Source organism: Pelophylax lessonae, assembly GCF_965119305.1.
Source record: "Pelophylax lessonae genome assembly, chromosome: 11".
Classification (NCBI taxonomy): Eukaryota; Metazoa; Chordata; class Amphibia; order Anura; family Ranidae; genus Pelophylax; species Pelophylax lessonae.
In genome coordinates, this window is record NC_138778.1 from 176,960,642 (window position 1) to 176,976,420 (window position 15,779).

General features: G+C 47.1%; 1 protein-coding gene across 1 annotated transcript in view; it reads left to right on the forward strand.

The window, feature by feature from the left end:
• Positions 1-15,779, forward strand: part of FMNL1 (formin like 1) — a 121,290-nt gene that overhangs the window by 24,869 nt on the left and 80,642 nt on the right. Inside the window, exons 2-4 of the mRNA XM_082271785.1 lie at positions 10,620-10,703; positions 11,398-11,481; positions 12,809-12,882. Of these exons, the coding sequence (XP_082127911.1) occupies positions 10,620-10,703; positions 11,398-11,481; positions 12,809-12,882 (242 nt within the window). The remainder of the gene's footprint in view (positions 1-10,619; positions 10,704-11,397; positions 11,482-12,808; positions 12,883-15,779) is intronic.

Here is a 15,779-nt window from a genome sequence, read left to right on the forward strand (position 1 = left end):
GACTGCCGACGTAAATAGTCGTGCGGCAGTCGGCAAGTGGTTAAGGTTCATGTGCGTGTAAAGGCAGGCGTCCTAATACAAGGTATATATATTAGACAATATACGGTAGTACATATACGTATTGCGGTCTTGAAGTGGTAAACCATAATTTCTAGGGCTGACAGTGTTTACTGGCCCCATCAGTTGACTTGGACTGTTTCTTCTTTTTCTTTTTCTTTTTTTGACCAATCACTATCTCCAGCTCAGTGTATGCCATGCATTATAATGAAAGGAAGGAGCAAGTAAACCCTGGACAATGATCAGTTCTATTTCTCCATAATGGAGGTATTGCTTCATTGCCGGGAAAGACTAGAAGAAATACTTGTTTTACCACAATTCTGCCCTTTTCCTTTAATGATTTTATGGAGTTCCTTCCTGAATTGCTAATTTCTCAAACAAGGGAATTGCGGCTCAGCATTGCAGATGATAATTCCCAGCTAGGTGGTCATCCATTGCTTGGCCTGTCACCAGAGATGGAGGTGAGGGTTAGGTCACACAGAAATAGTTCATGTATTATTCAGCCTGTCATTCACCTGCTGCTATTAGCTCTTGTATGACTCCGTAGGGCGGGTGCGTGTAGATAGGAGAGGCTCGACTTGTGCGCTTCAATGGACTCAGCTGGTGGCTTTAAAGGAATTTTCTACTTAATCAAATGAGTACCTGCCCAGCTGGTGTGCCGGGGGGGGAATGGCATCGTATGAGCGTATTGTGATGAGGTTACCACTCTGGGCTGCACAAAGCTGTATTCTTAAAGCTGAACTGCAGGCGGATATACACAAAATTACCAAAAGTATTGGGACACCTGCCTGTACACGCACATGAAATATAATGGCATCCCAGTCTTAGTCTGTAGGGTTCAATATTGAGTTGGCCCACCCTTTGCAGCTGTAACAGCTTCAACTCTCCTGGGAAGGCTGTCCACAAGGTTTAGGAGTGTCTCTGGAAATGTTTGACCATTCTTTCAGAAGCGCATTTGTGAGGTCAGGCACTGATGTGGACGAGAACGTCTGACTTGCAGTCTTCGCTCTATTTATTAATCCCAAAGGTGTTCTATTTATTTTTATTATTTATTTCAGGTACTTATATAGCGCTGTTAATTTACGCAGCGCTTTACATATACATAACACATTCACATCAGTCCCTCAAGGAGCGTACAATCTTAAGGTCCCTAACTCGCATTCATACATACGTAGTAGGGCCAATTTTATACAGGATCCAATTAACCTACCAGTGGGAGGAAACCGGAGAACCCGGAGGAAACCCACGCAGGCACAGGGAGAACATGCAAACTCCAGGCAAGAAGGACAGATCCTGCACATGCTGATATGCAACAAGTACAAAGAGGAGTACTTCACCAGCCCATGGCGCTGTCCATGTATTCACCTCCTTTGTTTGTATGTTTTTTTGGGCGAAATGTCCTGGTTGCTGCTGCTCCTCTCTCACTCCACTGGGGGGGGGGGGGCGGATCAAAACAATTCAAATCTGTAAAGAAAAGCGCACGCAACCTCGGGCAATAACGCTTTAATAAAGGACAATAAAACAGTACATTGGAATTGCACTCACACTTTTCCTTTAAGACAATCGCTTTACAGCATTCCAACAGGAGCTACTCGCTCCTCCCGTCCCTCCAGATGGTGACTCTGCGGTCTCCTCATCCGCGGCTGCCGCCGCTGTTTCCCCGCTCTCCTTCACTTCCTGTGTTGCCTGGTCACCGGATGCCGGTTCTAGTGCGCCTGCACACTATACCAACGTGATCTACAGCGCCTCAGGAGAGCCTCAGCCAAAGCCGGAGCCACAAGTTGTACGGAGCTGCGAGGTGGGGGATTCAAGACACGGGTGCACTGCCTCTGCTGTTACTATGGACAACGCGTTTCGGAGGCTGAGCCTCCTTCCTCAGGTCCCACCTTGCTTCCTGCTAACGCCCTTCCCTATAGGGAAGGGCGTTAGCAGGAAGCAAGGTGGGACCTGAGGAAGGAGGCTCAGCCTCCGAAACGCGTTGTCCATAGTAACAGCAGAGGCAGTGCACCCGTGTCTTGAATCCCCCACCTCGCAGCTCCGTACAACTTGTGGCTCCGGCTTTGGCTGAGGCTCTCCTGAGGCGCTGTAGATCACGTTGGTATAGTGTGCAGGCGCACTAGAACCGGCATCCGGTGACCAGGCAACACAGGAAGTGAAGGAGAGCGGGGAAACAGCGGCGGCAGCCGCGGATGAGGAGACCGCAGAGTCACCATCTGGAGGGACGGGAGGAGCGAGTAGCTCCTGTTGGAATGCTGTAAAGCGATTGTCTTAAAGGAAAAGTGTGAGTGCAATTCCAATGTACTGTTTTATTGTCCTTTATTAAAGCGTTATTGCCCGAGGTTGCGTGCGCTTTTCTTTACAGATTTAAACTCCAGGCAAGTAGTGTCATAGTTGGGATTTGAACCAGCGACCCTCTTACTGCTAACCACTACACCACTGTGCCGCCCTATTAGATTGAGGTCAGGACTCTGTGCAGGCCAGTCAAGTTCCTCCACCTCAAACTCACTCATCTATGTCTTTAGAGACCTTGTTTTGTGCACTGGTGTGCAGTCACGATGGAGCAGGAAGGGGCCATCCCCAAACTGTTCCCACATAGTTGGGAGCATAGAATTGCCCAAAATGTCTTGGTATGCTGACACCTTAAGAGTTCCCTTCACTGGAACTAAGTGGCCAAGCCCAATCCCTGAAAAACAACCCCACACCATAATCCCTCCTCCACCAAATGATTTGGTCCAGTGCACAAAGCAAGGTCCATAAAGACATGGATGAGTGAGTTTGGGGTGGAGGAACTTGACTGGCCTGCACAGAGTCCTGACAGAACACCTTTTGGGTGAATTAGAGCGGAGACTGCGAGCCAGGCCTTCCCGTCCAACATCAGTGCCCAACCTCACAAATGTGCTTCTAGAAGAATGGTCATACATTCCCATAGACACACTCCTAAACCTTGTGGACAGCCTTCCCAGAAGAGCTGAAGCTGTTATAGCTGCAAACGGTGGGCCAACTCAATATTGAACCCTACGGACTAAGACTGGGATACCATTAAAGTTCATGTGCATGTAAAGGCAGGTGTCCCAATACTTTTGGTAACATAGTGTATAAACAAAACACACAATATATATATAGGTATGATATATGCTGGTCACAAGATGGATGGAAGGAAGGAATGTCCATGGTGGGGAAACTGGCACATTGGGCAACACTTTCTTCCTGCAGTGTGACGGTCAGTGAGACACGATGAGATCATACACAGGGAAGTAAAAACCGGCAAACAGGACCATGTAAACTACATAGGCATTCAGGAAATCAGAAAGAGAAGAGCAATGTTGATATGTAGGCTGGAGATACCTCTAGCAGCCGGGTCCCAGTTTAGTGTATTCACATCAATTAAAGTGTTACTAAACCCAGGACCCTGCCTTCATTATATCTGCTCTCCCACAGTACATATGAACATGGAAATGCAATAGTTTTAGAAAATATAAACTTCTAAATACCGTTTCTCATCAGCAGTATATAGCAGTCTTGTGACTTCTATCAGTGTCTGGTTAAAGCGTGTAGAAGTTTTCATTCTCCTCTGATTGTCCTATGAGGCTGCAGGCAGTGGTGTATTTTGGTTTTGTGCTGCCCTAGGCAAAACTAAAATTGGGCGCCCCCCCCCCCCCCACCTCCTTTGTAAATTTGCCCCACTCCTTTTTTAACGGATGTGACTCCTTCCAAAATTGAAGGACTACAAGTCCCAGCATGAACCCCTGAGATCTCACAAGAGGGGGGGATGAGAGGGGGTGAGGGAGAGATAGAGAGGGGGGATGAGAGAGGCGGGGTGAGAAAGAGGGGGGGTCAAAGAGTGAGAGAGAGGGGATGTTAGAGAGAGGGGGTGTGATAGAGATAGGGAGAGATGAGAGAGCGAGAGAGGGGGGTGAGAGAGGAGGGATGAGAGAAAGAGGGGGATTAGAGACAGGGAGAGAGGGAGGGGATGATAGAGAGGGGGGGGATGAGAGAGAGAGGGGGTGAGAGAGGGAGGTGAGGGAGAGGGAGAGAGACAGGAGGGGTGTGAGGGAGAGAGGGGGGGGTAAGAGAGGCGGCTCTAGCAACCAGTGGCCAATAAAGTCTCAGGTGGAGGGGGCAAAGTGCCACCCTAGGCCTGGGCCTTGTTGGCCTAGGCCAAAATACAGCACTGGCTGCTGGACACCTGATCCTTTGTCTGGACAGTGCTGATTGGCCTTCTGCTAATCGTGTGCACTCTTTCAAGGAAAAAAAAACTCTAGCATTACACACCAAACTGAGCATGTGCAGAGTGCCCCTAAGGCTCTGTTCTATCAGGAGATGGATTGGGGACAGTGGAAGAAGGGGAGGTTTAGAGAAGACAGGATCATACAGCCTTTTAGACAATACACAGGATTACCCCCTAGGTTCCACAGCGAGTAGAACAAGCCTGCTTTACTGCATATACAGACTGATTTTACTATTGTGAGTTTTTAAGGGCTTTTTTTCATTTAGCAAAAGTGTCCATCCATTAACAGGTTATTGTTGGCATGGGTACAGATCCTTGATTGGTGTATATTTTAGCATATGGAATGTTTCATATAAAATTGCTTCTATTTTGTGTATGTATGTGTTATGGAATAAACGTTCGGTGTGATAAAATTATCATTATACAGCGGGCAGAGATAGGAAGGAAATTAATGGTACAATGGGTTCAACAATGTATCTGAGAGCCACAGCGGGATACTGAGTAGCTGAATGTAGCTGGAGGTAAAGCATAACTCCCAACTTTGAGATGGAAACGAGGGACTCCTATTAGAAAAAGGATGTAGGCATAGGACACACCCCTTGCCACACCCCCTTAAAGGAGAATTCTATAAAAAAAATGATTGGTTAAACCCACAACTGTTTTTTTTTTTTTACCAATACTATTCCTTGATATTGGCTTTTGAAATTTACAAATGCAGCAAGTTAGAAAATGGAAGAAAGATTTAGCACTGGGAAACACTTTTTGAAAGATAAAGAATGCATTTTATATACAGCTACGTATATAGACCAGACCAAAATGAGGAGGAAAGAGGGGCAAAGGGACTTTGCTCCAAATCAGGGACAGTCCCTCAAAGTCAGGACAATTTGGAGCTAGGGGTAAATGGATTTTAGTAGCAAAGTTTCTTGTTACAACGCTTGGAGTTATGAGAATAAAATAAAGAACCTTTTATTTAGCACTCCTTTTGAAAAACTTCCGCCAGTGTCCAGTAGTTTGCCTAAACCTTTAGCCTGGGTTCACACTGTTGCAATCACAGACATGGCATGTGATTCGCACCGCATTGCTGTGCAGATCACATGCGATGTCTGTGCGATGCAAATTCAGCCACAGTTTGTATGGTTGAATTTGCATCGCATTCGGGCCAAAATGGTACAGGACCCTTTTTTTGGTCCATGCTGGAATTGGATCATATGGGTGTTCACACTCATCTTCAGTGCTGTATACTGGCCTAGGCTGACAAGGTCCAGGCCTAGAGCGGCACTTTGCAGGGGGGCGGCAAAAAAGCTTTCCCAGCCTCCACCTGAGACTCTGCTGGCCACTGGTTGCTAGAGCCACCTGGCGTCTAGCAACCAGTGATGTTGCGGACGAGACTCGCTGGCCCTGCCCATTGTTTAATGCAGAGGAGGATTTAACTGCTTATGGGGTCCAAAGCAGCTACCAAGTTGAGCCCCTTGTCATAGAGAGTCTTGCCGGTCCAGTGGCAGCAGGGTGCAGGGCAGTGGAGCTAAACTTCACTTCACGCCACTGCTACTGAGCAATAGCGTCTTCACACAGCGAGTGGGCGGCCTAGAATCTGGCTAGAACCGAGAGCCCAGGAAGGAGAAGACCTTCACCGCCACCCTGAGAAGCAGCGGGCGCAGCATTCCCGGCGCCTCCCAGAGTCAGCACTGTGACATCAGCAGGAAGACAGGCTGACCAAGGGCCCAGAGGAGGAGAATGAGCGAGAGGTATTTGCATTACACACACCTACCCACAGACAGGGGGGCACAGGAGGGACTGCAGGCAGGGCTAGGGGGTCTCCCACCTCCCTCTCTCTTTCAGCCCTCCCTCACCCACCCCCTCTCTCTCACTCCCTCTCACCTTCCTCTCTCTCACCCCCTCTCTCTCCCACCTCCTTTCTCTCACCCCCCTCTCTCCCACCCCCTCTCTCACCTTCCTCTCTCTCACCCGCCCTCTCTCTCTCACCCCCCTCTCTCCCACCCCCCTCTCTCATCTTCCTCTCTCTCACCCGCCCTCTCTCTCTCACCCCCCTCTCTCCCACCCCCCCTCTCTCACCTTCCTCTCTCTCACCCCTCTCTCTCTCACCTCCTTTCTCTCACCCCCCTCTCTCTCACCCCCTCTCTCTCTCACCTCCTTTCTCTCACCCCCTCTCACCTTCCTCTCTCTCACCCCCCCCTCTCTCTCTCACCCCCCTCTCTCCCACCCCCCTCTCTCACCTTCCTCTCTCTCACCCCCCCTCTCTCTCTCACCCCCCTCTCTCTCTCACCCCCCTCTTTCTCTCACCTTCCTCTCTAACCCCCTCCTCTCTCTCACACCTTCCCCTCTCTCACCCCCCTCTCTCCCACCCCCCTCTCTCACCTTCCCCTCTCTCACCCCCCTCTTTCTCTCACCTTCCTCTCTAACCCCCTCCTCTCTCTCTCACCCCCCTCTCTTTTTCTCACCCCTCCTCTCTTCTCTCCCACCCCCTCTCTCTCCCACCCCCTCTCTCTCCCACCCCCTCTTACCCCCCTCTCATTCTCTTACCACCCTTTCTCTCTCGCTCTCCCTCCTTTCTCTCGCTCACCCCCTCCCCCCCCCCTCTCTCATCCTCCCTCTCACCCCCACTCTCATGAGATCTCAGGGGTTCATGCTGGGACTCGTAGTCCTTCAATTTTGGAAGGAGTCACATCCATTAAACATAAAGGGGTGAGGCAAATTTACATAGGAGGGGAGCGCCCAATTTTGGTCTTGCCTAGGGCAGCACAAAATCAAAATACACCACTGCCCATGCGATCCGATTCCTGTACTATTTCCAAGTGCGCACTGCGATCTGCGAACCAATCTGGGGGTGTCATTATCTTTACATTGACACCCTCAGCGGTTCGCAGAGAGCAGTGTGAACTGCCTGCGAGTGAGATGCGATGCGGGAACTCTGGACTGGAATCGCGCTGTTCCCGCATCGCACAAGTGTGAACCCAGGCTTATATGGCTGACCCAGAGGGCTGTGTGCCACCCTTGTATGTCACGTTGGGTATGGTGGCCTGTGACTCACCAAAATGTTGATCATAACGAATGATGAATGTTCTTCATATGGTCTCCTGCTCTATAGATATACAAGAAATGATTGCTATTTATATAAACAAAAAAATAATATTTTGGGGTTTCTGACTTTTTAAATAGAGGAGTCACAAAACCATTCGAGAGATGAGGCTTCCCAATCTGGTCACCTCTCTACATCTCCCTGCCTAGGCGTTCCCCTCCCCCAGTCTCGCTTGCTAACAGCTACAGGAAGATGAGACTTGGAACGGAAACCCACAGGGAGGGGAAGAAGCAACTGACACCTGCAGGGGAGCTAAGCTCAATGTTAATACCAAATAGCTAACACAGTGCTTTATAGATAGATCAGGGCAAACATGGTGAAGAGAAGCCTTGCCAAGCTGCACCTTGGTCATCTCTCCAAACACATTCAGGACTCGGTGTTTTATGATTGGCTGACAATCAACATAGCCAATATAAAATGGTAACGCTGGCCACACATTTGAAGTTTAGTAACGTGTCACCATGTAAAATATATGCATATATGTGACGTCATCTGGCCAAAGTAAACGGGGCCTGAAGTCTTTTTATACACTGCCCAAAAAAATTAAAGGAACAGTTTTTAATCAGAGTATAGCAGAGTCAATTAAACTCCAGGGATATTGATCTAGTCAGTTAAGTTGCAGACGGACTGGTTAATCAGTTATAGCTGCTTTGGTGTTAATGAAATTAACATCAGGTGCACTAGATGGGCAACAATGAGACAACCTCTAAAACAAGAATGATTTACAGGTAGAGGCAAATAGCATTTTATTCCCTACTCGTCTTTTTTTACTCTTTTTCACTAGTTTTGCATTTGGCTAGGGTCAGACTGACCCGGTCAGTGTCACTACTGGAATCATTAGGCGATATCTGGACCCTTTAATGGTTGCACAAGCAGTCAAATTCCTCCAGGATGGCACATTAATACATACCATTGCCAGAAGGTTTGCTGTGTCTCCCAGCACAGTCTCAAGAGCATGGAGGAGATTCCAGGAGGCAGGCAGCTACACTAGGAGAGCTGGACAGGGCAATAGAAGGTCCTTAACTCATCAGCAGGACCGGTATATGCTTCTTTGTGTAAGGGGGAACAGGATGAGCACTGCCAGAGCCCTACAAAATGACCTCCAGCAGGCCACTGGTGTGAATGCCTCTGGCCAAACAATTAAAACAGACTTCATGAAGGTGGCCTGAGGGCCCGATGTCCTCTAGTGGGCCCTGTGCTTATTGCCCAGCACCGTGAAGCTTGATTGGCATTGGACACCAGAATTGGAAGGTCTGCCACTGGCACCCTCTGCTTTTCATAGATGAGAGCAGGTTCACCCTGAGCACATGTGACAGACGTGAAAGGGTCTGAGGAAGCCGTGAAGAACGTTATGCTGCCAGGGCACACTATACTAGCACCTACTTGTAGGGTGTTACATCCACCCCACACCAAACTGAGTCATGTCCCCATGACTCTGAGGCAGCCGCCTCCTATCAAAAACTGTGGGCAAAAACTCAGGAGTATCCCACAAACCTGGAAAAGGGGGAAAAGGGAAACAAGTAGGCTCTGCGACCGAGTCCCCCTCAAAAACACTGAAGGCCCACTGGCTGCTGGCATGGCCTCCAGTTGCATCATCAAACGCAACATGCCCCTTCCGCCTCCGCGGAGGAACTTGGATTCTGTCCCGGTCACCTCCTGAGTGAGGCCTGACTCCCAAGTGACATACAACTTATTGGGCCGGCCCTCACTCCTCTCTGCCCGGAGCAGGAGATAGCCACACTGCCCACAATGGACCCACGCCTGCACATTCAATGTAACAGCAGCACATTGAGGAAATACCACTCCTAGGTACTCTCGGCCTCTTCCCATGCACAGCGCGAGCCCGCCTTCAGGCACAATCCGGATGCCTGTGTCCCATACTAGGGATGGATTGGGCTGGAGGATCTGCTCCGGTGTCTGCCTAGCAGAGTCTTCGCAGATAACGGCAGCAACAGCGGTCACACTCTTTTGCTCTCCCATAAACGCCATGTTTCTCTCTCCTACACGTGTCTCCCTCACAACCACACCCAAAGGAGGGGGTATTAATAGGACTTCCTTGGTCACTCCTGATTGGCTGGATGTTCCTGCTGTCTCCACCCTTTTCCCATGTTGGGCAATGACTCCTCCTGCTAGGCAGGCCTGCATGAAGCGAGCTTTCCCACGCGGTACTGTAACTCTTCCCCTGCCATGCTCTTTCACTCTAGCCCAGAGGGAAGTTGCAACTAAGTGGACCATGTCACTTGCCAGACATGCATCCGCTCCTCAATTGCACCAGGGCCACAACTGCGCCTTTCTCCACTGAAGCCAACTGTCCCTTCTTGCTTGGCAAGAGTAATATCCCGCTGTTGGTCGCACGGTCGATAGTTCTCTTCCTAGCCATACATGTGCAATTTACATCTTCGGTACTGTCTCTGAGGTTAGCCCCACTGCCTCTCCCGGAATGGCCGACTGCGATCCACCCACTATATAGAATAAATGTCCCGCTGTCGGTCGCATGGTCAACATCAGTCCATATAGCATGCACACTCACCCGGCCCCTGGCACCTCTCTTCCCGTGCCCCCGGCCGCCATCTTCACCGTCCCCACCGGGACCACCGGCGTCCTCTTCTCCGTCCCCACCGGGACCCCTGACGCCATCTTCTCCGTCCCCGCCGAGACCCAATATCTGACAGCAGAGTACATATCATAGTCAATATCAAAGGTCCTCATCATTTTGCAGACTTTGCTTGAACACTTGCGTTGCCATGAGCAACCTTCCATGTGCACTTCTATCTTCATCCCACTCTCCCTGCCTCCCGCAGATCCGGCCTCACACTTGGCTTGGTACTTGAACAACAGTTCTGGGCACAAAAATTGACTTTTCCGACTTTTTCCTCTGCCGTTGCCAGGGGCAACTGGCCCAGTAACCAATGGAAAAATCCCAGACGAGTACCTAAATGTAGCAGGTTTTCCAGGCATTGGTCCTGGCGATGACAGGTATACATTTGGCACCCCCTGTTGATTGTGGGATATTGTGGATTTTATCAACTGAGCTTGTGATATGAGGCCAAATCCTAAGGTGTCTTCTGGTTCTACTCTATTACATTATCATGGACTCAAGGAAGATACAAGCATGCCGATGTAACAGTTGTTCTGTGGTTGGATTGCACACATTTTTCAATTTCCTTCTCATGGATGTAGCTAGCTGAAGAGGTTCTATGCAATGGTTCTGTCTATGACGCTGTTATCTCTTTTCAGGAAGCTATGAATCTCCCTCCAGATAAGATCAACGTTCTCCGGCAGTATGACCAAGACAAGAAATGGGAGCTGGTGTGTGATCAGGTAAGTGGGACATCTGTGTAGACATGCTCCATTATGTTGTTTTCATGGTCTTTATAGAAACACAGTTTGGTTAAATAAAGATACAAGTTTGTTCAGTTCAATCCAGCTTCAAAGGGCTGTCTTATTGCATGGGCACCCTTGGGCACTGCCCAGGGGCCCCATGATAATCTTGCATTACCTCATACTTGCCAACTGCTCTGGATCTGTGGGATGTCTTAATGCATGGGCACCCTTGGGAACTGCCCAGGGGCATGGGAGCCCAATTATAATCTTGCATTACCTCATACTTGCCAACTGTCCCGGATTTGCTGGGATAGTCACACTTTTTACTAAGCTTTTCCCAGGATGTCTGTGTCCCGGGCAGCATCTCAGAACCTGCCCTCCTAATCCCAGTATCTTGCCCTCCTAATCCCCCCTTCCCCTTTCTGTCTCCCCCCCTGTACTGTGCTCTTTGTGTTGATTAGTCTTTGATGTATGGCATATTTTCTTGTTGTTTAAAATCAATTTTATTGATTGTACTAAAATATATGTTTAATTCTATCAACTATTTATACTTTATTCTTGAGAGTAGGTGCGTAAATTGGGGCAGGCTGGTAGGGGCCCAAGTGCATTACTTTGCCCAGGGGCCCATGATGCTATTAAGCCGGCCCTGGTTACCACCTGTGCATGTCTTAATGCAGATCTGTTTTATCAGGAAAGGTTCCAGGTGAAGAGCCCACCAGCCACCTACATCCATAAACTGAGAAGCTATGTGGACACGGGTGGAATCAGCCGGAAGGTAAGCTACAACAGAGGAATGTCTAAAGCAATGTCTACAATCATGTGCAAATGATGTTCAGGAAAGTGAAAAGACTGAATTCCGAGCACAGATCTGCACAGTATTTGTCTTGGTGACCCTTTGTATAGGTTACTTATTTAAACAGAGAACTAAGACAATAGCGAGTGCACCAAAGAGCAAATCTAGCTAATACTTTTCAGGTATCTGAATTCCCCTTATCTTGGCTAAATAAAAATGTAAAATTGAAAACTGTAACCATACCGAATATACCTTTCAACAATTATGTACCCTTCGAGCTAGACACTAGGTGGACGACAACCAGTCTGTAAAAGAATCCCGGGGGTATGGATAGTGGAGCTGGATCCAATATTATACTTAAAAGTCCTTAGGAGGTAAATGTACATGGATCCTATTGAAGGGTTGAAGGGATTAATGGCAGCTTCTGAAGGAAAGTTGTACCATCAGTCAGTAAACCTTTGGAAAATGTCATTAAATATACTGTTTGTATTAGGAGCACCAATAAAAGAATTGCACCATTTGAAACTTGACAAAAGCCTGCTGACAGCTTGTTCAAAGTGGCAGCCATTTAGATCTACATTTACCATCCTTGAACTGGAGTTGAGGGTTGCAAAAGCTTGCTGTTCACACTGCTCTTTTAGAAACTGGAATCCATATGAATAAAGCCTTAGAAATATAATTGAATCTGGTTTAGCTCTCCAGCATCTACTATCAAACTCTAAAATGCCAGTTCTGGTCAAGTGACCCTGTAATATATTAAAGGGCTCGTTCACTCGTGCTGTGCTCTCTTTAGTGATCTGCGCCTTCTCACCACCACCCCTGGATTCCTTAACCCAGTGGTCCTCAACTCCGGTCCTCAGGGCCCACTAGCAGGCCAGATTTTAAGTATTACCTTGGGGAGATGCAGACTAGAATACTGCAATCACTGACCAGCAAATTATATCACCTGGGATGTATTTCAGTTATCTTGCAAACCTGGCCTGTTAGTGGGCCCTGTAGGCCAGGGTTGAGGACCACTGCCTTAACCCATTGTACATGGTTGCAGGGCACTGGTAGTGCAGCTCTACTCCCTTTTATTGAGTTGCATTTGGTAGGTGTTACGCATTCCAAAAGCGTCCGGGAGTGTGATTCGCACTGTGCTTTGAAGGCTGCAGCCCCGGCCCCTGCAGCTAAAGAGGATAGTAGTTGGGGGGTAGTAAAGGCGCCTCCCAACTATTGTGTTGTACCACCCCTCAACCTCCTATGTGAACGAGCCCCAATGAAAAGAGGAAGATCTATTACCTAACCTATGTGAATGTCTTACTTTTAGTTCAAGAGAAGAGTCCAAGAATCCACACAGGTTCTAAGAGAGCTAGAGATCTCCTTACGGACCAATCACATTGGGTAAGTCTTGTGTTCTAGCAAAATAGAAAACTTTTGCAATTTCACTAAATCCTCCATGTTTGTATTGCATGGGTTTAGATGCATCCGCTTTACACTAAAGTCAGCCGTATGCGTGAATCAGAGAAATTACTGAATTTTTCCTAAACCGTGTGGAAGGATTAATTTGCATTGCCGGCTGTTGTATTCGGACAGCCAGCACCCACGGTGATTAGATACAGGCACTGCTTGGTCAAGAATTTTCCACCTAGCTCCTCTGACAGTCAATCGCAAAATTGACTTTTGTCCAGCCAGGTGGTGCCAACAGAGCCACCAATGGAACAGATTTCAGCTGATTCAGCAGGAATCACAAATAGTCAAATAAATGGGACTTTATAGGTACTAAAAAACATTAAGCAGATTACAAAAATACTTTTTATTCAATAAATTAAAGATAAAATCATACTTTACATACATGTAGATGCTTATGACAAATATGCTATATTAGATAATTCAGATGAACCTCTGAGGGAACACCTTTTACTGTATAGACATCTTTTACTGTGTATCTTAACAATAGGTTAAATGATGGGCATGATAGTCCTGTTACATATGGACGCTGTGCTACAGTAGTTGCTCCATGAGACTTCTCCAATGCACGGAGTAGGGTTATTATGGTTTGACGTGTTTCACAATCGGCTTCATCAGGTAGACAGAGGTAATATTCTGTACATTAAAGCTTTGATGTGCACAAAATGCAGCAAGTCATGAGCTGAACAAAAAAAAAAACCTTCTCTGGTTGGGACTGCCGGAGGAGATATGGGGTGTCCCAATTTTGTCTTTTAGCACCACATATTCTACTTAGTATAATAAGCCCTATGGAGACCACTGCTGGATTCCAGCACCAGTCAGCATCCAGATTACTATAGTTCTCCTCCTAGAGAATGGACAGAGGGCAAGGGGATTTTTACGGAGGTACCGTCATTGGACCAATAATTATAGGTGAAACAATATATAAAAAATCAAGAAACTCTTTATTAACATATTACAAAATTAAAGGATTATTCTCACGTTGATTGCAAGAGATAATCAAACATACAGTAGAAACAATCGGCAATTAGAGCATAGCATGAGTGGCATGATAGTATTGCAATGCAGGGACAATTGTTGGAACAAGCTGACTGATATCGCTGGGACAGAATCAGCCAGGAAAGGTAGCAGCAAAAGTACCCGAAATGCCCGACATGTTTCGCGGGGAAACTGCTTCTTCAGGGGCAGCTGGATAAATACACAATCATCAATACTAATAAATATAAATAAAGAAAGAAGAATAAAGATATATAGATTTATATTTATTAGTATTGATGATTGTGTATTAATCCAGCTGCCCCTGAAGAAGCAGTTTCCCGCGAAACATGTTGGGCATTTCGGGTACTTTTGCTGCTACCTTTCCTGGCTGATTCTGTCCCAGCGATATCAGTCAGCTAGGTCTTGTTCCAACAATTGTCCCTGCATTGCAATACTATCATGCCACTCATGCTATCCTCTAATTGCCGATTGTTTCTACTGTATGTTTGATTATCTCTTGCAATCAACGTGAGAATAATCTTTTAATTTTGTAATATGTTAATAAAGAGTTTCTTGATTTTTTATATATTGTTTCACCTATAATTATTGGTCCAATGACGGTACCCCCGTAAAAGTCCCCTTGCCCTCTGTCCGTTCTCTATGTCTTCAATATTTTGGGACGTGGTACCTTTAACAATTTTTGTCCCATCCCATTGTTAAGTCTATCTATAGTATCCCATACTAATCTATAGTTCTACTCCTCATAAATGTCATCAGGAACCGATCTGGGTATGGTCAGTTTAAAATTATCACTTGATAAGTGCGATAATGTCCCAGTGCTAATTGTTTTAAATGATGCCTCTGTTGACATACAATTTACAGACAACTAAAAGTGGGAGAAAAATTAGGAAGACATTTAGGTTTGTAGTCATTTTTTCTAGACTACTTTTGAAAAGATTTATTTAAAATAAACCACCAGCTTTCACTCAACGAAGCTCAGAATATTGCATAGGACTGCTTATTGTTTGTTTTTTTTGTTTTTTTGGCATAGAGATCTTTTAATAGGCTTGAAAACTCGTTCACACCATAGTTCATGCATTTGTGCACACATACAGTGCTTCGAAAAAGTGTTCATACCCCTTGAAATTTTCCAAATTTTGTCATGTTACAACCTAAAAGGTAATCGTATTTTATTGGAATTTTATGTGATAGATCAACACAAAGTGGCACATAATTGTGAAGTGAAAGGAAAATGATAAATGGTTTTTCTCTATCGCTCATTGACAGACGTAGTCCTCGGTGATACAGCACCTTCGGGTTATGTTGCCTCCACAGGAGTAGGACTAGACAGGAAATGAAAAATGCTCTGGCCACACCCTAGGGGCAGTCCCAGAGGGTTTATCCTCTCTCTCTCTGCCTCAGCAAATCAGTTTTTTTCTGTCTAGTCAGGAGTAAGGACCTAGATACCTTGCTGGGATCTTCGGTCCTGGCAGGATTTTTTTCTTAGAAAAGAATTTTTTAAGACAGTTTTTTTTCTCCAGTGTTCCTGTGAGATCTTCAAGCAAGAAAGCTGAACTGGGCGACGGGCGGGATGTTGAGATCCAGTGGTCACCCCAGTTCAGCCTACGAGCGCGTGCAGGCCATAGCTCCGCGCTGGGTCGGCCGCGACATAGTCCCACTGGACGGGGACTGACCCTGCGAGTTAAACGTCTCGCTGAAACGCCAAAGACCATGAGTCACGGCGCCCGTATTGGTCGACAGCCCTCCTACCTCGGTGGAGAGGGGTACTGTCAGGAGTTGGCGCCCGCCTGGTTCCGGTATGGTGAGTAGTATGTTCCCCCTTTCCCCCATGA